At 53.2% G+C, this 23,980-nt stretch overlaps 1 protein-coding gene across 2 annotated transcripts in view; it reads right to left on the reverse strand.

Moving 5' to 3' along the window:
* Nucleotides 1-15,100, reverse strand: part of CCDC12 (coiled-coil domain containing 12) — a 54,511-nt gene extending 39,411 nt beyond the window's left edge. For both annotated transcript variants that reach the window (XM_059160725.1, XM_059160724.1), the window contains exons 1-2: nucleotides 14,999-15,100; nucleotides 14,644-14,841 (exon numbers count right to left, since the gene is read on the reverse strand). In XM_059160725.1, coding sequence (XP_059016708.1) covers nucleotides 14,644-14,841; nucleotides 14,999-15,085 — 285 coding nt within the window. In that variant the 5' untranslated portion in view covers nucleotides 15,086-15,100. The remainder of the gene's footprint in view (nucleotides 1-14,643; nucleotides 14,842-14,998) is intronic.
* Between the last annotated feature and the right edge of the window lie 8,880 nt (nucleotides 15,101-23,980).

A 23,980-nucleotide genomic window follows, 5' to 3' on the forward strand; every position in this document is an offset into this window, starting at 1 on the left:
CCCAGGTGTCAAAGAACACCTAGAAAGGAACAGGAAAAAGTGTCAGGCGACCCAGAAAAATGGACAGGAGGCAGAAAGGCCTGAGCAGGTTCTTCATATAAACACCTGACAAGCGACTCCACTGCCTCAGTTAGGAAGGGAATGCAAATTTACACCACAAAGGGATACACTACCCCTCCACCAGCAGTGCCAACTTGAAAAAGACTAACCAAGGCAGGAGCGTGGAAGAGGAACTTCACAGCCGGTGGGAGTGTGGACTGGTTTACTAGCCACTGGGAGGGCTGTATGGTAGTGTCTCTCCTATGACCTACCGATTCTACTCCTAGGGATATACCCAGCACATGTTCACCAACACATGGATGAGACCGGAAATAGCGGATTATGGCTCCAGCCTGAAATTCTATAGTGGGACGGACCCAATGTTGTATATTGACACAATCAGTGCTGGGCAGTAGGAAGAATGAACTGATGGCCACACCCAATGGCTCACAGACATGATAAGGAATGGAAGAACCCAGATCCCAGAAGAGTATGTAGTGTATGATCCCACTTATCTAAAGGTCGAAAGAAGCTGACCTCCAGAGTCACAAGTCCCAAGTGATCACTCCTGCAGCACGAGCACCTGGGCAGGGAGCCTGGATGCTGTCACAGTTTCCTGATCTGAATGACTGATGACATCATGTGTTCACTTAGTAAAAGTCACTGGGCTGACCTGTCCACTTTTCTCTACATATTGAAAAGGGAAGTTTTCTTAATGCCACAACAAAGTTGTTAAAAACAGAATTTAACCCCATGTAGAAACCAAAAATACATTACTGAAATCTAAAGAGAGGACGAATTCTGTCTTGAGGACAGCAAGAAGTCAGTCCTCAAAAAGAGGATGACCTCAGGACCCCCAAGCACACCCAGAAGATGGCTGCGGGAGGGAAGCACAGTCCCTCCCGCCCTCCCGGCTCCAGGGATTTGCCATCAAGGTAACAAAACTTTTTCTGTTTCAAAAGCTAGTAGATTAAAAACCAGCTTGAATGTCAAGATTCCTTCACTTTACAATCCCCTGTGTCCAATCGATGCGGCCTTGCAAACACCTGGTGACATATTGTCACGTCACGGCAGTCACTCAAAGGGGAACAGGAGGCCTCAACAGGGAGCCGGGAGCGGAGCAAGAAGGAAGGACCCTGTCTCGCGGCCTCTTGTCCAGACGTGCTTCACGCAGCTGCCTCGGCCACCACAGGCTAGCCAAACCGTGAGAGATCCAGAACAGCAGTATCTGCCTCCAGAAGCCCTGCTCTCTGAGGAAAACTCAGAAGGAGCCCCACCCCACCCTGGCCACCCAGTAGGTTCTCCCCAGGATCTGAGACCAGCTGAAAGAAAGGTCCACTTCTCTGTATAGCTGCCCACTGCCAGGCCCTCCCGGCACCGCTCCGAGGGGGGCTCCCCAGAGCTCAGCTCCAGGGAGGGGACCAGGTCCACGGGCCAGGGGGTAGGCCCTGGATGCCACTGTCTAGGTCTCTACTGTCACATCTGTAAAATAAAGGGGCCCCTTCCCAGGGATAAGAAGAAAGAACAGCAGGAAAAATAACTGCACATCCCCACTTCCCATTCTCCACGTCCACACACACCGTCTCCCTTCATCTTCGTCCTGGGAGGCAGGGGTTACCGGGGTCACTTCTGGCCATGTCTCCTAAGGCCCAGGAGCAAGAAGACGCTCATCTACCTACTGGTCCTGGAGCCCACAGAGCTGGGGTGGCCAAAGCCGCTTCTGCAACAGGCCCCGGGGCAGGGAACCCGGAGTGAAGCTGCCTGATGCAGGGCGGTGTCCAGCTCAGCCTGCAGGGAAGCGGCCGGGGGCGGAACACCCAACAGAAAGGGAGCAGCAGGCTACCCACTCCACCATGCTGCCCAGCCCACAGAACAAAGCCTCAAGAACACAGCCTCGGCCGCTGCCTCTCCTGACATCAGTGGGTCTCACAAGCGAGGGCTGGTGAGGCCTCCACGTGGTGCGAAGGCCCACGTCACAGGGTGGCTGTGGCCGGGACCCCACCAGCACCTTTCCCTCCCCACGTGCTGCCTGCAAACAGCTGGACCAAGTTCACGGCCCAAACTCACTCCAGTCCTCACCCAGCTTCTCTCAGTCCCCATCTCCCTCCCCGCAGATTCCTGTGCCCCTTCCTCCTGCATGCTGTAGGGCGAACCCCTGGGCACTGTATGTCCCCCATCCTCCTTCTCTGCTGTCTAAATCCTGGCCCCAGGGAACCTCATCTGGCCCCAGGGCTTCAGCTTCTACCCACACAAGCCTCTCCTTGCAGTTCCAACGCCCGCCTGCCAGGCTCTCTCTACTCACATGGCCAACAGCCAGGCCCAACATGGCCCTCACCAGACTCCTGGCTCCCCTTCAAAACCACTCCTCCTGCACCTCTCATTTGGGAAGAGGCCCTGCCACACCCCACAGCCCGCCTGCCCCCACAGTCCACCTGCCGGGATGTCCCATAACCCTGAATGCCGCAGCCTCACAACTGAGCGAATGTGGCAGCCTCCCGCCTCCACACACACTCAGGGCAAGACCCAGCACTCAGGCCTCCAGTGGCTCCCCAGCTCCCCTAGAGCAAGAGCCTGCCCCTGTGGCCACAGCCGGCCAGGGCCTCTCTACTCCCATCCCCTCCCCACTCCCGAACCTTCACCTGACACCTGTCATGCAAGGGCTCCTTCTCCCCCCTCAAACATGCCAAGCTAGTGCTCTGCGCAGCTTAGAATGCTCTTCCCGAGACCTGGCATCCCAACCCTCCCCTGCAACCGCCACCATCTCCCGCCTCCCCCTCAGAGCAGCCTTCCTGTCATAGGCCAGCTGCACCAGCCCTCCTTCAAAACACACACACACCCCAGCACTCCCAAGTTCCCAACACTCTCTTCCCTGCTCACTAGTATACACTCTTTACCCACCCCTCCCATGGAAGCCTCTCGAAGCAGAGGGGCCGTCTGATTCACAATCCAGATCCCCAGGCCCGGATCCCCAGGCCCCGCACACCATGCTGGTGCTCAATAAATACTTCTTTGATGGGTGGTGGCGGAGGTCCTGCAGTGAGGATGAGCACCTCATGCTCCAGGGAAAGGAGGTGTTCTACTTCCTTTTGTCAAGGGAGAATGTCAGGGAAGTGATCAGAGACATGCAGGAAACTGAATCATCTGCGAATCTTTCCAAAATTGCGTGATTTCCAGGCTCCCTACCTCCTCCCTACAGGAGATCTGGGGTGGAGCCAGAGAAAAGAATGCATAGGTCACCCCAGGTGATCCTGACGCACAGGTAGGTCTGAGAACCTCGGACTGATCCAACACCTTCATTTCACACATGAACAAGCCAAGGCCTCCGAAGGGATGACTCAGAGAGAAGCTGCAACACTGGTTCGTCAACAGGTGTCTGTCTGCGTTGGGAGTCCCCAGCTTCCCACCCACGAGGTTCTCCCTCTCACTGGCTCCCAGACCTCGGGGTCAGAGCAGAGCTCGGGAACAGAAGGTCAGTCTTGGGGAGAAAGGGGGAACACACACCCCACCGTGGCTGTGGCTCTGCAAATCCACTTCTTTGTTGATGTAACACTTTGTACGCCAAGTGAATTCCACCTTCAAGGAAGCACGGCTAGGCTGAGGAAAGCCAGGGGACCAGCAAGATGTTCTCTTTGCTTGCCTTGGAAACAGCGTCAGCTACACCCACTGTCACCCAGCGGGAAGGGCTGGAGGACCACCTAGACTTCCTCGCTTCAACAGGGTGGGTGAGAAAAGACATACACCTGTATTTATAAGAGGCCCACGGGCAAGACCTTGAACTAGCCACTTCAGAGACATCTTTCTCTGTTCTTCCAGCTACTGATAAGGTCGGAAGCCAAGTCTTGATTTTAGAGACAAGGCTAGGGAGGTCAAGAGTTTTAAAGACCCACCCTGGGTCCCAGTGATGGGATGAATGGAGCTGAGATTTAAATCAGATCCATCGGACTCCAAAGTACAGCTCTCCACTATGCCACCCAGCTCCCACCAGGCAGCCTGATGGCAGTTTGTGTGTGGATGGAAAGAAGACCCTGTCCTGGGGGCTACTTATCCCCCAAGCACCTGGGGGTGACAAGTGGAGAGGAATACAGGGCCCAGGGCTCAGGGAACCATCTAGGGTTGGGAACATCCCCAAGCACAGCCACGAGCAGTCCCTCAGCCCAGGCCTCCTGGCCTATTAAATAAGGATAAACTGTTTTATTTTTTTTTTAAGACTTTATTTATTTACTTGACAAAGATCATAAGTAGGCAGAGAGGCAGGCGGAGGGGTGGCGAAGCAGCCTCCCCACTGAGCAGAGAGCCCGATGCGGGGCTCGATCCCAGGACCCCAGGACCCTGACCTGTGCCAAAGGCAGAGGCTTTAACCCATTGAGCCACCCAGGTGCCTGGGGCCCGAGTATAAACTGTTTTAAACCTACCTCAAAGGGCTGCTTCTGGATTGAGCAAATCAGGAGATCCCATCACAAAGTGCCATGTAAATGTTATGAAAGCCGATCTGTAAGAGGCTGTCGACATGGTGGCAGTGACTCCTCCACTGACTTAGGTGTCAGGCCGCTGGGCCTGGGGACAGAGCCACATGCAGCCAGGCCAGAGGCAATGTCCTCAGGGATAAGCAGGACACAGACAAGTTCGACTCCTCCCCCAGAACACTGGGCTCTTCTCCACCCCCACCACCCCACACCATGCTGCCCCTTCCTCTTTGTCCCCCCAACAGTGGCCAGCCCTTCCCTCCAGGTTCCCTTCCACCCTCAGCCTGCACTGGCCAAGACCCTCCCCGGTACACCCAAGTCCAAGATTATCAATGAGCTGCGCTCCACCTTGGCACTGACCCCACTCTCCGACTGCCCATTTCTCAAGTGTATGGATCACAACTGTCAGCATTTAACTCCTACTGGATATACACATGGAAAGCCAGAAATAAGCATCTGCTGGAGATGCTAGCCAGAAAGACTGACTACTTTGAAGCCCTCTGCTCTAGCTTCGAAGCCCTAGGCTCCCCAAGCCTGCGCTCAGGGTCACCTGGGTTTCCGCCTACCCTCTCCTTCACAGCTCTCTATAAATGAGAGCTCAGGTAGAGACACAGTGTTGTATGAACTGGGCGAGAGGGAGCGAGGTCTCCAGAGACTACACTGTCCAATGAGGCAACCTTCAGCCAAGTGTGGCTGTTTAAATACGAATTAAATAAAATGGAATAAAATGAAACATCACGTCCATCATATTTCAAGGGTTAAAGGGCCACATGTGGCTCCTGGCTGTGGTACCAGGCAGCACAGGTTCCACAGAGAACTGCACGGCACTGTCCTGTCCTGAGAGCCAGGTGGGAAGTAGGAACTGCAGCGCAGCCTGCAAGCTGACAGCCAGAGCCGGCTCCGGGGCCCCGGTGCAGCCCCAGAGGGGCTGGGGATGACCACCTTCCCTGTCCCAGGGTTCCAGGAGGCAGCCCAATTCAGGCTAGATGCTGGCGAAAGCCGACAGCCAAGGGCAAGTGTTTGGGCCAAGTTAACAACCTTCAGGAGCCTCCATCTGGCTGCTGAGAAAGAGGTCGGAGCAGGACGAAGTGGCCTCACACCGCCCTGTTGGGTGGCGCTGAAGACAGAGGCCCCGGAGCTTTGTCTACAGAGCCTGGAACGGTTCCCCAACTCACCCAGCTTGGAACTTGGGGAGGAGCACCAAGAAATGAGGTTCCGAAACAACACAGAAGTGTAGGTGGCTGACCTCACCGCAGCAAGGCGGGGCTCCTGCAGAACTCAGCCACCGGAGCAATCAGCAGCCCCTTCAGACCTTATCCCTACCCCAATCGCTGCCAACTGCTTGCCGTCAAACCCACTGGAGCATCTGACCATCCCCTCTGGGCCCACCGAACATTCCCACCTCTGAGCTGCACCCCTGGAACACTCCTTTCCAGCTACCTCAATACGCGCTTCCCGGTCCCATCCTCCACAGGTCAGCCCAAAGCCCGCTCTGCCTTCTCGTGAAGCGTCCCCAAGACCAGCCTGGCTTTCCCAGGAAATGACTGCCAGCAGCACAGTCTGATAGTCTACGTGCTCTTCCCACCTGTCACCAGGACTGGCTGACCCACAGGCCTGCTGCACCCCGCAGAGAATCCCCCTCCTCCAGGGGTCATGTGTGCTGGAATCCCAACGTCACTTACACTCCTTGACCTTGGGCATCCCAGCCCCTCGGAATGTCGTGGCTTGCGCCCTCAGTATCAGTCAGGTGCGCTGACGAGGAAGTGCTCTGTAAGACTGCCCGCCACACAGCTACAACCGAACTTGACTGAGGAATAATGTGCGGAAACCTCATGGCCTGGATCTCATCTCTGTTTGTCACAACGTCAGGATGGGCTCCTCCAGACGATCACAACTTTGAGCTCATAGTGCGGTGCGGGGAGGAGCGGAAGCTAGCACCAGGATGGATGCCAATGCCAGGCACGAGCTCTTCCATGCCTCCAGCAAAACCATGTGCGTGGAAGGTATCAGTGAGGGACATGTCGCTGAGTGCCAGGGGACTGGCAAGGAGCCATCCTCTTGGGGCAGACAGGGACTCTCCCACGGCAGGAGGGGGCTGAGAAAGTGCTGGGCCCTGGAGTCCCTCCTACAGGGGTCACATCTTCACATCAGATGACGGAACTAAAAGCAGGGGGCCCCTTCCACCCGAGGGAGGGGCCTCCTTGCTCCCTGTCTGCCCGCAGCAGGCCGGCTTTACTTCCTTGCCAGCCTCACCACTCCTCGGTCTCCCAAGAAATGACTGGGCTGGAAAAGTAACTCAAACTTAAGACCTTTGACTGTCTTTCTCTCAGGCACTGATCCTCACAGAAACATCCCTCAGGAACTGCAGAGATTAAATATGACGCGAAAAGCACTCTTAAAAGAAAAAAGAGAACCTGGGCTTTACCAAAATTTAAAAATCTTTGTGCATCAAAAATACACTATCAAGAGAATGAAGACAGCCCACAGAATGGGGGGAAAATACCCAGAAGTCCCCTACTTAGGAACTGTTTAATATCCAGAATATATAAAGAATTCAAGCACAACTCAAGAACAGAGAGATAAATGACTCGATGGAAAAATGGGCAAAGAATATGAATAAATATTTCTCCAAAGAACATATATAAATGGCAAATGAGCACATGATTGGATGCTTAAAAGTACTTATCACCAGGGAAATACAAATCAAAACCCCAATGAGCGACCACTTCACTCCTACTAGGACAGCTATGATTTACTTTGTTTTAAAAGAAAGGCAGACCGCCCCATCTAGCGCCTCATTTGGACGCATCTGGAGTCCAAGGACACAGGTGAAGCAGTGAGGGAGGAAGGGGACACCCGCCTAGCCACACAGATCAGCCGAATCAACCTTGGCGATCAATGAGGTGACAGATTCTACAGCCAGATTGCCCTCACATCCTATAATTTTTTTTTTTCTAAGTAGGCGCCATGCCCAGCATGGAGCCCAATGCAGGGTTTGAGTTCACCACCCTGAGGTCAAGACCTGCAAGGAGATCAAGAGTTGGACGCTTAACTGACTGGGCCACCCAGGCGCACCCATCTTATCACTTTTCTTTCTTTCTTTCTTTCTTTCTTTTTTAAGGAAAGTAATTGTGGGGCAAGGATGTAAGGGAACTGGAACGCTCGTGCACTGCTGGTGGTAGTGGAAAATGTACACCCACTGTGGCAAACAGTTTGGTGGTTTCTCTGAAAATTAAACACAGAATGGCTATCTGACCCAGCAATCCCACTCCTTCTGTATATATTGAAAAGAACTGAAAACAGGGACTCAAATAATACTTGTGAAGTCGATAAGTATACCAATATGCCAATGACAGCATTAGTGACAAGAGCCAAAAGGTGTCCATTAACAGAGGAATGAAAATCCACTGCGTGTGGTGTATACCTACAATGGAATATTATTCAGCCTTAAAAAGGAACAAAAGGCTCTTGCATGCTAGAATGTGGATGAACCCTGAAAACAGATGCTGCTGCTAAGTGAAGTAAGCCAAACACAAAAGGACAAATATTGTTAAGACCCCACTTACACGAGGTACTTGGAATGGGCAAACTCACGGAGACAGAAAGCAGATTAGTGGTTGCAAGGGGCTGGGGTGAGGCTAACACGGAACCGCCGCTTGGTGGGGGTAGAGTTTCTGTTTGGTGTGATGAAACAGTTTTGGTAATCGTGGTGATGGTTGCGCAACGCTGTAAATATCCTAATGACAAATGCTTAAACGGAAAATTTTATGTTATGTGTATTTCACCATTGAAAGATACAAAACAAAACAAAATTGTGGCAAATCAGGGTCTCCCCTTCCCCATCAGGGGAAAGGAGGACCAGATCAGGATCCTCAGGGGATTAAGACATGCACATCAGGGCAGACTGGACTTGGGGCCTATCCTCTTTCACCACTGTTGTTTCGTGTTTTGTTATGTTCTTGAGCGTGTAACTCACAAAACCAAAGAGTATTAGAAAGTATACAACTGGTTCCTCCAGTTTCTCCCCTACCTTGCATCTGGGCAGCCAGTCCAAGTCAGTACACAAAGAGTCACCACCTGTTCTCATGGCCTCTCCTAAGCTAACATGCACTTGGGTGCCTCCTAGCTATGTGACCTCAGGCAAACCGCCTCACATTTATTAGCCTCCGTGCTTCCATCTATAAACTAACCCTCCTCCTTTTTTGTTTGAAGATTTTATTTATTTATTTGACACAGAAAGAGAGAGAAAGAGAGAGAGAGCGCGCACACGCGCGCACAAGTAGGCAGAGCGGCAGGCAGTGGGAAACGGAGAAGAAGGCTCCCTGCTCAGCAGGGAGCCCCAATGCGGGGCTCGATCCCAGGACCCTGGGATCAGGACCTGAGCTGAAGGCAGAGGCTTAACTGACTGAGCCACCCAGGCGCCCCTAAATTAACCCTCCTCTTGCCTTCTTCTCAGGTTTGTCATCAAGACCTAGACAAGATAAAGCAGGCAGCTGGCATCATTTCTATGTCAAATCTGAAAACACTGTTAATAAAGAAAATTAAATTGTTAGGAGCTACAGAGAAAATCAGGAGCACTAGGTACTCCCCACCTCCCTTTCCTTGCACCTTCTCTATCTAACACTATCTATATTGCCTGACCCTCGGTCTCCCCAGCTGACTGCAAGCTGCTCAGGGCAGAGACTTCTGTCTGCTCTGTTCAGCACTATACCTCTAGTGCCTCACGACTGGTGCCCAGGCCGTACCCGGTACACGTCCGCAGAAGGAAGGAATTACCAGCTCCAATAACCCACTTTCAACCAAGCCAAACAACACTTCATCACCTGCCACTGATCCACCCACTGATAACCACAGCCTGGAAACTGAAAAGTCAACAAAAAATTCTAACTTCCCCTTTGTAAGAAAAGGACTAGAGAAAGTAGAAAAACCAGGAGCTCCTGAATAGGAAAGATGCAACAGGAAAGGAGAAGGCTTTTAATGGAGCAAGAATGTGGCTTCATAATAACTCTTCCTTAAAAAGAATGAAAGGAAACTCCAAAGGCCAGTGAACTCTCAATTCCAACATAGAAGCCACGTGATTTCCGGTTGCACATTTTTTTAGAAATGAGTTCATGGCCAAGAGCTTTCTGAAGCCAGAAATGGGAAGATTAAAGCCAATTAAAGTAGCAATCAATACACCAACAAATTAGAAAATCTAAATGAAATGGGCAAAATCCTAGAAACACATAATGTACCTAAACTGACTCATGAAGAAATAGAAGATTTAAATTTATCTGTAACTAATAAGGAAACTGAGTAAGTAATCAAAACCCTCCTAATGGGGCGCCTGGGTGGCTCAGTGGGTTAAAGCCTCTGCCTTCAGCTCAGGTCATGATCCCAGGGTCCTGGGATCGAGCCCCACATCAGGCTCTCTGCTCAGCGGGGAGCCTGCTTCCTCCTCTCTCTCTGCCTGCCTCTCTGCCTACTTGTGATCTCTGTCTGTCAAATAAATAAATAAAATCTTTAAAAAAAAAAAAAACCCTCCTAATAAAGAAAAAAGCCCTGGGCCAGACAGTTTTACTGGTGAATTCTAATACTAACAAATTGAATCCATCAAGGACCAAAGACCAGGGGAATTTACTCTCCAATGCAAAATGGTTTAACATACAAAAACCAACTAATGCAATATAATAATAGGATGGGGGGGGTAAATCACATGATCATCTCAATTGATGAAGAAAAAGCATTTGACAAAAATCAACTCTCTTTATTATGAGAGTGATACGATATAAACAGTCAACAAGCTAGGAATAGAAGGAAACTTCCTCAACATGATAAAGGTCATATTCAAAAAACCCACAGTGAATGTCACACTCAATGGTGAAACACTGAAAGCTCTTCCATGATAAGGAACATAACAAGGATGACTACTTTCACAACTTCTAGCCAACATGATACTCAAAAGTTCTAGCCAGAGCAATCAGGCAAGAAAAGGAAATAAAAGACTTCCAAATTGGAAGAGAAGTAAAATTGTATCTGTTCACAGATGATATGATCTTATATGTAGAAATATCCATGAAAAAACTGTTAGAGTAATTAACAAATTCAGCAAAGTTCCAGGATGTCAATTTTGTAAATCAACAAATATTAATTTGTACAAATATTTGTACAAATATCATACAAACATTCTGTATGTATTAGCAATGTACAATCTGAACAGGTAATTAAGAAAACAATCTCCTTTACAACAGCACCAAAAAGAATAAAATACTTAGGAATATTTTTAACCAAGGAGCTGAAGGTTTGTACATTGAAAACTAGAGAACACTGCTAAAAAAAATTTAAATACTTAAATGAAAATGAACAACTTAAGGGGTACCTGGGTGGGTCAGTTGGTTGAGCATCTGCCTTTGGCTCAGGTTATGATCCTGGAGTCCCGGGATCAAGCCCTGCATCAGGGTCCCTGCTCAGTGGGGAGTCTGCTTCTCCCTCTGCCCCTTACCCCACCTGTGCTCTCCTTTTCTCACTCTCTTGTCAAATAAATAAATTTAAAAAAGAATTAACAACTTAAATGGAAAGACATCCCATGCTCATGGACTGGAAAACTTAATATTGTTAGGACGGCAATACTCCCCCAAATTTTTACAGACTCAGTACAATCCATATCAAAATCTCAACAGCGTTCTTTGCACAAACAGAAAAATCCATTCTAAAATTCATATGGAATCTCGGGGATCCCCAAAAGCCAAAACAATCTTGAAAGAGAACTAAGAGGATTCATACTTTCTGATTTCAGAACTGACAACAAGCTATAGTAATCAAAACAGTATGGCAGTGGCATAATGACAGACATATATACCAAGAGAAAAATACAGAGTCCTGAAATAAACTCTCATAGATATGGTGAAATGATTTTCAACAATTCAGTAGGGAAAGGACCATTCAACAGGGAAAGGACATTCAATAGGGAAGACCATTCAATAGGGAAAGGACAATTATTTCAACAAATGGTACTGGGAAAGCTGGATATTCACATGCCAGACACTGTATAAGACATTTACATTATACCTACATAAAAATTAACTCGGAATGGATCAAATACCTAAATATAAGAGCTAAAACTATAAAACTCTTAGGGTAAAACATGGGGAAAAGCTTCAGGATCCAAGGTTTGATAAAGGTTCCTCAGACATGACACCAAAAGCAGACACACCAAAAGAAAAAATAAATTGTGTTTTATCAAAATTAAGAACTTTATGCATCAAAGGACATTATTGGGAAAGTGAAAAGACAACCATGGAATTGGGAGAAAACATCTGCAAATCCCATATCTGATAGGGGATTAATAGTCAGAATATATTAAGAACTCCTACAACTCAACAACAACAAAAGTCAATTAAAAAATGGGCGAAGGGGTGCCTGTGTGGTTCAGTCAGTAAAGCATTGGACTTTTGGTTGGTTTCAGCTCAGATTAACCCCACATACTCTGCGTAGAGTTTGCTTGAAGATTCTCTCCCTCTGACCCTCCTCCCACTTGTGTGCACAAACTCTCTCTCTCCCAAATAAATATATCTTTAAAAGAAAAATGGCAGCAGCGGAAGGACATGAACAGACATTTCTCCAAAGAAGATATACAAATGGCCATAGGCACATGAGAAGATGCTTAACATGATTCACTGATCACTACGGAAATGCACATCAAAACTACAATGTGATACCATTTCACATCCAATAGGATGGCTATAATCAACAAAACAGAAAATACCAAGTGTTGCCAAGGATTCAGAAAAACGGGAATCCATGTCCATGGCTGCTGTGGTTAACAACATGGCAGTTCCTTCAAAGGTTAAACACAGAACTGCTCTATAACCCAAAATTTCCACTTCTGGGTTCACACCCAAAAGAACTGAAAACAGAGACTCAAACAGATATTTATTTATACATTCACGGCTCTCAACAGCCAAAAGTTAGAAGCAACCTCAAACAGATAAAATACGGTATAGTAAAAAGGAGTATGATCCAGCTTTAAAAAGGAATGAAATTTCACATATGCTACAACATGGATAAACCTTAAAAATGTTATGCTGGGGACGCCTGGGTGTCTTAGTCAGTTAAGCGTCTGACTTGATCCCAGGTTCCTGGGACTAAGCCCCACATCAGTCTCCTTGCTCATCAGGGAGGCTGCTCCCCCTGCTTGTGCTCTCTCTCTCTTTCTCTGACAAGTAAATAAATAAAATCTTTAAAAAAAAAAAAAAAAAGTTATGCTTGTTGAAATAAGCCAGTCAAAGAAAGTCAAATACTATATGATTCTACTTATATAAGATACCTAAAGTAGTCAAATAGAATGGTGGTTGTCGGGGCTAGGGTGGGGAGTTACTGTTTAATGGGTACAGAGTGTACATTTGGGATGGTGATAAAGCTCTGGACATAGTGGTACGGTTTTATAACATTATGAACATATTTCAAATGGTAAACTTTATGTTACATACATTCTGCCACAATTTAAAAAAGGGAAAAAATAACCATCGGGCCATATTTTCAGCTCTTTGAGAGAATCCACCTTTAAAGGCCAGTTCTCCTGATGGCCTGGGCATCCTTCCCATAGAACAGGCCCTAAGAATGCTATGTTATCCGTTGTATTCTGACCTCAAGCCTAGTCACAGTAATCTGGGCCCCAAATCCTAGCCAACAGCACAGGCTGGCTAGCCACTGAAAAGCTGAGGCATGAGTCTCCCTCCGCCAGGCAGTTTTGGGGCAGAAGCCTTTGACAGGGCCAACAACATGCCAACAAAAGCAGAAGCCAATCCGGGGGCGCCTGGGTGGCTCAGTCGGGGCGCCTGGATGGCTCAGTGGGTTCATGCCTCTGCCTTCAGCTCAGGTCATGATTCCAGGGTCCTGGGATTGAACCCCACATCGGGCTCTCTGCTCGGCGGAGCCTGCTTACCCCTCCCCTCTCCCTATCTGCCTGCCTTTCTACTTGTGATCTCTGTCTGTCAAATAAATAAATAAAATCTTAAAAAAAAAAAAAAAAGCCAATCCGGCTAGCTTTCACTCTCTATTACTTCCCCTTTCACTTTCCCACAGGGTGGCCATGCAGAAAGGAAACAGCGGCCTGACTGACCCGCCTGACTCTCTAAAGTTAGAAAGCTGAGTCCATTTTCCCTCATCCACCCAAAGTCTAGATATTTACTAGCCTTTATATTTTGCAGAATTAACAGTTTTTGCTCATCCAACAACAGCGGAACGGACAGACTCCACCCTCTGTGGGCTCTAGTGCTCTTTCATACAGAGGACCCTGTCAGATCTCAAAATAACCCAACGAGAATTAATATAGAGGACTTCTTATCCTCCACTGCGGACATGAAGAAACAGGCTCATGGATATGAACCAATTTGTCCCAAGTCCCACAGCCCCAAGTGACAAGACCAGGATTTGCACACAGGCAATGAACTTCAGAGCTCTCCTTCCTCTTGATTACTCGGAGAGAGCAAGGAGGTGGAAATGGAATGGGACCATTTTGGTGTCAAACAAAAGCAAGAAAGATGCTTCCAAGTTTGATAACTAATAGGATTAGGAGGTCCATCCCCAGAGAAGTAGCGTAGGAACAACTAAGTGCCCTCCTCTTTCCCTGAGGTGCACCGTGACCTAGAAATGGGTCTTTGTTTTTGCACTTCTGCACTCAAATTACAGCTGGGCCCCGAGAGTACCGTCCCCTACTGTCGGGCCCAAGGCGCGGTGCCGGACAGGGAGGGTCTGCCACATTCACCGAATTTCACCAGGCTGGAAGGCCGCCGGGGTCGTGGGGGAAAGGGGATAATTCAGGGAGCTCAAAAGCGAAAAAATTACGCCTAATACAACGAGCACCCAAACTTAGAAACTGCCCTGGAGACGCATAAGACAAAAACCAGAAAGAAACCAACACCCCCCCCCCCCCGGGTGCCCGCCTCGCGCATGCGCGGCGACGGGGAACCAGCGCCAAAAGAGTCCCAGGCAGCTAACCACTACACCTGGTAGGCGGGCTCCGACTCCGCGCAAGCACCACCCGCGCGGGCATGCGCGTCACCCGCAGCTGCCTTTTCCTAGTAGTCCCCTGCCCTCTCGTCCCTGTTCTGGACCCGAATACTGGCTACCTCAGCCATGGTCCTCACTCTACATTCCTCACCTTGCGCCCGGTTTTTTCCCTTAGGGCTTTCAGCCGTTCCTTTCGCCGCAACGCCTCTTCCTCTAGCCGGCCCACACCAGCCGCAGTAGCCGCCATGTTGCCCACCCTCCTCTTCTCTCGTCCTGCATCGCGCAGGCCCGGGGAGTAGACGAACCTCTGGCGGCCAATCCAGTGACGAGAACGGGAGATCAGGAAGTCCTGAAAGCCAATCAATACTGAGTTGCCATAGCAGGGCCCGCCCCACTATTCCCCGCGACTAGCTTCGCCTGCTGGGGGAGGGCACTGTAAAGAGAAAGGCCGTAAGGCTCGATTCGTCCAATGCCCATCAATGAGAAAGCAGCAAGTGGAATCAGACCTGAGTGAAGGAGGATAGAGCGAGTCGATTGCTCCGCTTTTGCCTAAGCAAACGCCAACCACGCCCCTCACTCCCTACCCGCTGCATGGAATGCAGTGACCCAACCCTGTCCTCTTGTCCAGATTCTTCAAGGCCCGAATGCCTTCAAGAAGTCTACCCTCCACTCCGATCTCAGTTTAATAAAAGATCTGCGCCTTCCTTCCTCTACAGGTGTCAGTGACTTCCTGAATGCACTTGTTCATGGGCCCCTAGGCCCTTCTGTATCCGCTCTCAGCTCAGATAAAGCCTGTGCAGTGCAGCGCTTGGCTGGATGGCCGTTTCCTCCAGGCTCATGGGTGATGCCCTCCCACCTCCAAGCCCCCCCGGAGCAGCAACGTACTCAGAGTCAGACTACCTAACTTGGAGAAGAACAAACTCCCAAAGTGGGCCCAGTGGGCCTCCAGGAACCTCCCGAGCTTAGTTCTTGAGAACTACTGAGAGTTGATTTGGCCTTGATTGCAACAGGTAGGCAAGAGTTACAGTGCTTGCCAGCAGGAGCTGGCAGGGTCTTCTTTCCTGCATTAACCAGCATGTCCTGACAACCCGGAGACCACTTTGGCTTAAGTTAAGATCTTCCTACAGGATGCCAAGTTCCCCAAAGCCACCTAGAGGCCATGCCTCCCTCCCCCCAACACATACCATGACTTGTCTCCCAGCAAAGCTGTCTCCTGCTTAGGGTCTCCATTCCCAGGCTGGTAGCAGGTGGATGCCCACTCCTCCCACTTCCTTTCAGAGGCCCCTGTGCCACAAGAGGTCTGTCCAGCCCCTCCAAAATGACCCTCAACCTCACTAGCCAGGGCCTTTTGGTGCCCTGTTCCCCCACATCCAGAGGGGCGAATCGTCAGAACCTGTACCAGGGTCCCAGGGAGTACCAGGTAGCAGGTGCTCAGGAAATGTCAGCTCAGAGGTAGGATGCACAGGGCAGGAAAAAAGGCCAGAGTGGAGCGGCTGCCCAAGAAGTCAGGAGGACAGAAAAGGATGGGAACTGGGAAAGAGTCTGTCTTCTCTTGGCCTCAAGGTCTGGGAGACTCCAGACTGCAGTTCCTTTACCTGAGAGTACCTTTCTGGGCTCCACAAACTTCTCCCTGACTCCAACATAGGGCCTGACCCCTGCCCAACACCAGGTGGCCCCTCACCTCCCTGGCAGGCTGGCCAGGGGAGGGGGCAGGGAGAGGTTCCGGGGGTGATGATGACAGTGGGCCAGCAAAGAGTCAGTCAGGCCTCCATCCCTGCCCATCCTGTCCACACTGTCCCCGGCTACCCAAGTAATTCTCATTTGGCCCATCTGGGCTTCAGTTTGTCTATCTGTAAAACAGACTCATGAGACATCCTCTTGCCTTTAACCTCTTGAGGTTAATGAAAACAAAAGATGTGAAGACCAGTGCTGGGCCCTAGAGTGGAGGATGCTTTTACGGGAGCATCTAGGAGGCTTCTTGGAAGAGGGAACCCGTGAGGATTGCTTAAATCTCCCAGGGATCTGCAGGACAGATGAAGGGCACTGCTCTCTGATGTCCCCATCCTGCTCCACAAACAGTAGGAGCAAAAACGTGGCATGTCGGTCTCCCCCTTAAAGCGCTTAGAACAGCACCAGGCACGTGGTAAACTCTACAAGTGGCCGCTGGTTGTTGTTACCATTTGTTGAAGAACTCTGGCCTTCCGAACGCGGCCCGCAGCCCCTGCTCACCCCCCCCCCCACCCCCAACCCCCCACCCCCCGCCCCGGGATACGGACACCCCATTCTCGCACGAAGGGAGGCAATTCCAGCCCTGCGCACTGTGAGGGGGGCAAGTTTGGAATACCTGACCCCGACCCACACCCAGGAGGCTCAGACCGGCCCTTCCCGAGGCGCAGTCGGGGGTTCGCACTGCTGAAGGCGGGACTGCTGGGCGCCCTCCCAGACCGCCCTGACCTCAAGCTCCTCCTCCCTCCGGGCTCCCCGCCCTTTGCACGGTCCCGGGAGAGGCGGGGCGGTGGTAGCCGCAGCTAAGTGCAGGAAGCCGGGCGGCGGCCGGCCGCGAGGAGGAGGAGCGTGCGGACTTGGGTGGCTCAGCGCGGCGGGGGCCAGTACTACTTCCCCGAGTAGTACCGCGCCGCTCCGCCCCGGAGTGACGCCCTCCGCCCATGGGCCTGGCCGAGGGCAACCGGCGGGCGGCGCGGAGGAGGCGGCGGCGGCAGGTGGCGCGCAGCAGGGCCGGAGCCGGGCCGGGACATGGCCGCCTCGGAGCGGTTGTACGAGCTGTGGCTGCTCTACTACGCTCAGGTGAGCCCGCCCCGCGCCGCTCCCGCTGTGCCCCCAGCTCCGCGCGCCCCGCTGCGGCTGCACCTGCGCCCCCGTTCCCGGGGCCGCGTAGATGTACGCGCGCGCCGAGCGGACTCGGGCTCCGCACACACGTGTGCGCCGCCCCCGGCCCGCCGGAGCCTCCAGCGCCTCAGGCGCTTATACCTGGGGGATGACCCCCGCAGGCGTGCATCTCGCAAGAGCTTCTTGGGTGGGGACCGCGCAACCTGGGTTGTGCCTGATGAGGAGAGGGTCCCAGGTCGAGACGGCCGGACACCGACCCTCTTTTACAGACGGAGAAACTGAGGCTCGGAAAATAAATGAGAGACTTTGTTGGGTTGGGAGGGGCAGGAGGGCTTAGTTTGCATTTGGGCTTGACTCTCCTGTGGGCGCGGCCCTACTGGGTGGTCAGGGCCGAAGGGTCTGAGTGGGCTGCGGGGTGGCGTGGTTGCCGGTAGGCGGGCGTTGGGGGTGAGAGGTAGGGGGTGTCCCTACTTTAGTCCGATTTGAGTCAGCTCAAGCTACTCCGCACCGGTGCGCCGGCAGTGATGAGCTCCTCCCTGACCCTGATCCTTGGAGGCCATTACCCCGCCCCTGGGTGGACCTGGGGGTCCAGCCAGAAGAAAAGATTTGCCTTGGATGCAGAGGGAGGGGATAGGGGAGGTGAGATAGAAGGGATGTTTGAAAGGGGTGGAGGGATGCCCTTCCCTCCCGAGCTCCCTGTCCTGTCTCAGAGACTACCTCATGGCCTCAGAAGGTGAAGGGAATGACTCCCACCCCAGTGTCCTGCGAGAGCTGAGAGCCTGGCGTCCCCCAGACTCTGTGTGTCACACACCTAGGCTCCCACTTTCCTCTGCTTTCACAGCAGGGAGGGATTCCGGGGTAATGCCCGCCTCCTCTTCATTTAGCATCGGCCCCCCTCCCTGCACCTGCCTGGATTCATGCTCCTGGCTCAGGTGTGCCCTGGGTACAATGGACTATTGTGTACCCCTGATCTCGTCACTAGAGGGAAGTTCATGACCAGATCAGCTGGCCCTCTGTGAAGAGGCTGGCGGACTGTCTCCTAGGACTGCAGGCTGGATGTGGGGCCCTAGGGACCCAGAATCCAGGCCATAAGGACCATGGCTTCTTGAGTCCACTTCGGGGATGAGAGGTCCAGGCCGCTGGCAGGAGGCATTGTGTGTAGGATCCCTGTCTGGTGTGACCCAAGGCAAAAGCTCTTTACACCTGAGTCTCTATTTCTCTGTCTATAAACTTGTCCCAGCCCTGACATCAGGGCTGGCCTAGACTCTACAGAGGGGTAGCCCATCTGGCTTGTCTGGACCAGGGAAAGCTCCTGGCCCCCTGGGGTCCCCTCACTCAGGCCTCTCTGTCTATATCTCCAAAGGTTGGTCCTTGTGAAGAGAAAAGATTCAGAAGGAAACCTGCATCTGGCACTTATGCCTCTGATTGCCCCAATGGCTGTGGGCAGATTCTTGGGCCTTGGTTTTGCCACCTGTGACGGGATGAAGGGGGGCATGAACCAGGTAGTGAGTCTGAGGGATGTTAATGCTAGTGCTGCGGGGCGAAGGCCATCTAGGTGTGGTCTCCCAGGACTGGACCTCCAGGTGAGCGTGCTTGCCTCCTGCTGCCCCTTCTAGGCTGTGCTCTGCAGAAGGTCAGCGCCCCCATTCCCTCAGGAGGGGCTTAGCACCATTTCTGCCGAGTTCCCTCTACCGCCCCAGCTCCTCCCCTCACCAGGGCAGGTCTGGGGCACGGGCTGGCTGGCTGGAGCCCTAGAAGCCCGGGCAGTCAGGGGGCGGCCTAGGGCCTGGCAAACAAATCCAGGATGTGAGTGTGAACCGGAAGCTTCGGCCAATCTCCCAGCGCTGCCTTCCTGCCCGCTTGGTCCTGCTCCTGCTCCCGGAACAGGTCCCCACCCCTCCATGCTGGGCTCCCAGGGAGTGGTGCCTGTGCTACTTTGAGGCCTGCTAGGGACCTATTGTGTTTTGTGTGCTTGCGTGGGAGGGCGGGGGAGGAAGGCGAGGGAAGAGACTGAACTGATAGAGGGTGTTGAGAGACCCCTGAGCTAGCCAGCCACCCACCCAGCCAGAAGGTTCTCCCAACAACCACGCCCCTCCCCTCCGCTGAGAGAGCTGACATCAGCTGGGAAACCTGTTTTCCCAGTTGTGGGTCTAGGCCCGCCCAAGGGAGCACCCCCTTTCTGCTCTTCCGTTCTCCTCACAGACCCCAGGTTCAGACCTGCCCTCCCCCCTTCCCTCAGTGGGCCCTACTCCGTTGGGGGTCACAAGTGGGGAAGGTGACGCCAGGTGGCTTCTGAGAGAGGAAGGAGGACCAGAGCATTCCTGGACATCACTTAGTCTGAACCCATCAGGGCCTCGGTGGGGAAAGCAAGGCAGGGTCATACCAAGGTCATGGGACACATTTGGGGTAGAGTCTGTCAGAGCTCCATCCAACCCAGTCTTCCTCCTGTGTTCCTTTGCCCAGGAAAGGTCTAGTCCTGTGGGCAGGAAGCCTCCGGTGGGTTCTGCACCCTGGGATGGCACAAACTGTTTCCTCTGCGTGGAGCCTTCTCCCTCCTGCTTGAGCGGGCATTTGTCCCCCTGTCCCCCTGTCCCCCTGATCAAGCCGGACCTCAGCGCAGATCCCCATTTCACCCTCCCTGTGCTTGCTGCTTGGCAGTTTCCCTGCACCCCACACTCCACTGCAGGGTTGGCTGCAGGAGACAAGCCCCCCAGCAGTGACTGGTTGTCAGGGGGCGGAGTTTGGGCTCACAGGGATGGGAGATGGGAAGATCAGAAGCAAGCACCTGGAGAGGCCAGGGGTCTGGAGTGAGAGGAAGGCCTGGGTGATGGGTGGGGCTTCCCCGGGAAGGTCCAGGATGGGGGCAAGGATCAGAGGCCTGGGGCTGGCCCTTGGGCGGCATATAAAAGTTATGCAAAATAACATGCAAATGAACAACTCCTTTGGGCTGGAGCAAAGTGTAGCTCCACAGCCCCCCAGTGAAAGGGAGCGCTGGAGGGCCTGACATCTGGGGCACTCAGGGCCCCAGAGGTCAGGACAGGACAGACATTCAGGTTCCAAGTGGGAGCCCAGGCTGAACTCTTCCGTGATGCCAGCGAGGACTCAGGGTCCAGAGTCAGAGAGAGGTCAGGACAGAGCTGGAGTTGACCTTGCTCTGTGTACCCCCCCTTGGTCCTTCACTCTGACTGATGAGATCTGTTGCCTCATGGAAACCTGGTCAGGCTCTCTGCTCCCTCTGGGACCTCAGCTGAGTCCTATGCCTCCCTATGCCTCAGTTTACCCTCTGGAACCGGGAAAAGGGAAGGTAGGCTAGTCACCTTAGGGCAACCAGGGCTCCCCCTTCCCTGCATTTATTACCAAGGCAACTGAAGGGGGCCGGACTGAGGTGATGGGGAGAATACCACAGAGCCCAGACTTGGGGGGAGGGGCTGGTAATCTCTGGAGTTGTTATGGCAACTGGGGCGCTGATGTGGAAGTGTGGGGTCCCCATGGAAACGGGGTCGGTTACTATGGGGACCCTGAAAGGAAATTCTCGGTTTCCATAGTGATAGGACAAGGGGAAGGTTAAGCCCTGGGGGGCATTATGGAGACCAGAAGGTCTGCCCCTTGCAAGACCCCATCCCCAGGTAATGGGGAGAGACTGGCCCAGCCACCTGGGCACTTGCACCACTGTGCCTCAGTTGCCCCTGCCTCTGGCAGAGTCCCCATCTTCTAGCTTCCTTCTTTGACTCAAGGTCCTCCAAGTCTGACCTTCAGGCATCCTGGTGTAGCCAGAAACCACCTTTGGCTTGACATTGCCATCTCTCTCCTGATGCTGAGTGGGGACCCCCCCCCCCAGGCCTGAAAGAGGTTATCCTGATCAGACCCCACCCCACTCTGTCCCATTTCTGCTTGCCTGTCTGGAAATGGGGTACTCACTACCACCCAGAAAATTCTGACTAGGTGGGGTCACCCACTTTGGAGCTACAATCTTCTCTCCTTACCCTGCTCCTAGCTCTAACCTGGGGACCACCCACGCCATTCTACCTGCCTGGGCCAGACACCCAGGAGACCTTGGCTCTGCCAGTGAACCAAGGTCTGCTACTTATTGGTCACTGTTGGAAGTGCGTGGGGAAAACATTAGTGTTTTATCTATCCGCCTAGATACCAGGGGCTTGGGAAGGCAGAGCCCCTGGATTTGGGGAGGGAGCTCGCCCTCACCTTCTCCCGTGCTGGGGGGGGATGCAGTGTGGTTGGAGAGGATTTACCTGTGAGGTATGGAGGGATGGGTTTCAAGGGGCAGCTGCAGTGCGGAGAGATGAATGGTAACAAGCTATGGAGTCTGAGAACCATGGTTGGACTCCAGAACCCGTGCTCTCAACCACTGGTCTGAGTTGGCAGCCCGACCTCCGAAGCACCAGCCAGGGCTGGGGCTCGAGAAAGGTGCCGGCTCTGGGGAGCATTCAGGCAGAGGAAGCATGGAGGGCAAAGTGCTTGCGGACCTGTGGGTACGGGGATAGCGAGGAATGCCCTCGGGCTGAGCCATCTGGAGGGTAGGGGCTGCTGGGCAGACAGGGGTGGCGATGTGTGTGCACTAGGGCACACGGGACGCCAGGTGGTGGTTAAGGACATTTCTGTGTATTGCACCATTATGAACTCCGAGAGGAGATGACTGGCTGGGATCGGGGTTTGAAGCAAGTTCTGGGTGTCCCCTCAGGGTGAGCCAGGTGGAGGGGCAGCACAATGTCCAGCAGGTCGGTCGTCCCTGTCCCCTGGCAGACAGCCCCCAGCCCCCTCCCCCCGTAACATGCTACAGCCACCTGCCTTCAGCCATCCTCGGATACCTCAGAGTTCTACGGAAGCAGCAGTTCCATGCACCCCCAGTGACTTTTTGGGCCTAACTAGCCCTTGGGAGCCCTGCAGCCCCAGAACTGAATGCCCTCAGGGCTGGCCACGATAGACAGAGGCCCACCCACCTTGGGGTCACTAACCTCCCCTTCCCCACAACTTGCTCCCCGGACCTCCAGGTCCTTAGTACCACTTACAGCTGAGCCTCAGGGCCTGAGGAGGAGTGTGGCTGCTCCTGCACTGCCTTCATGAGGCCCTGGCCCCTTCGAGTTGGGGACTGGGCTGGCCTTGCCCAGCATTCCTGCTCCGAGCTGGAAAGGGAGGGAGGAGCTAGTTGAGGTCTCTCTGTGAAGTGTGGGAAGGCCGGGCCCTATGGCCGCTTCTTCCAGCTCCAGACCCCCTGGCATGCTACATGGCCACCATGGCCCTGTGAGTCCCGACCCCGGCAGGCATATCTCCCAGCATGGCAGCCACAAGCCGTGGGTCCCAGGTCAGAGGCAGGACAGGCAGAGACCCCATCCCTCCCTAGTACCATGCTTTAGAGACCCCTCGTGCTCTTCCAGAGCCCAGAAGGCTACCTTGACCGCCTGAACCCTGAACCCAGGGCTACCCTTCAGGGGCAGCCCTGAACCCAGCCCAGCCTGGACCTGCTGGACAGGCCGTGGGTGTGGTTCTGGGGACAGAAAGTTAGGGTGTGCAGAGTGTTGAGGGGCCCACCCAAGTTGTGGAAGGGTCAAACCAGGTGATGGCCATGAAGAGGTAGGGAGGCTCCTGCTTAAGTATCAAACGCCCAAAGCCACGGACGGCAGTGGGGCCTAGGATAGACAGAGGCCTGGACTAGAGGATGTGACTCAGATGGAGAGGCTGGAGAAGCAGCTGTGATCAGACTCGGGACCTGGAATGCCAAGCTCAGTTCAGGCCTTATCCTCAGGCCAGGGTGGAGGGACATGGTCAAATCTGGGCTTTCAGGTACTCAGTAGAATGGAAGGGGGTGCAAAATGAACTTATATTTTAGGTGAGACATGTCTATGGCTTGACGGGGGTGGTTTGAGGGTAGAAGGTGGCAGATAGTGTTGGGCCATTTTTGAAGCTAGACCAGGATCTGTGGGGTCACTGAGGCAGAGGCCACGTGGTCAGCTCGGACCGGCTGGTCAGCAACATGAGTGGCCCAGGCCTAAAACAAAGGTCTGGCGTTGTTTCAAATCTGGCACCTCCATGGCCCCAACCCTTCCCTCAGTTGCCTAGGCCTCCGATCTGTGACAAATGCACAAGGAAGGTGCCCAGCCACAGGGTGAGGGCTGCTCTGCCTCGGTTTCTTGTGGACCTGGCCCAGTCTGCTGGGGTCTAACCCCTTCCCTGGGGCCCATTCAGTCCCTACCCTGAGGTCAGGAGCCTACCACCCAAAAGGAGCAGAGAGGAGTCAACCACCCAAGGTAGTTCTGGAAGACCTTGAGTTGAGGTGCGTGGCACTGGGGACACGGCACCTATGATGTGTCCCTTAACCCCTCCGGCCTTCTGCAGTCTGGTCCCTGCCCCACCCCCTGCCCCTGGAAAAGAAATGTGCCTTTTGGGCTCAGCTGGTTTGGGGGAGCTGCACATGAGGTCAGCAGGTAGGGAAGGAGGGCTGGGTGGGAGAAAGAGCTCCAGACCACCACCCATTCTGTGCTTATAGGGTAGAACAGACCGGGGCTAGGCTAGGATGTACTCAACTCTCTCCTGGGAGTAGAGACCAGTAGAGCCAAGCAGGAAGGCCAAGACACAGGGAAGGGGGGCCAGGACAAAGGTATGACCGAGTCCTCCACATCGATGGTGTT

The sequence above is a fragment of the Mustela lutreola genome, chromosome 2 (genome assembly GCF_030435805.1).
Source record: "Mustela lutreola isolate mMusLut2 chromosome 2, mMusLut2.pri, whole genome shotgun sequence".
Taxonomy (NCBI): Eukaryota; Metazoa; Chordata; class Mammalia; order Carnivora; family Mustelidae; genus Mustela; species Mustela lutreola.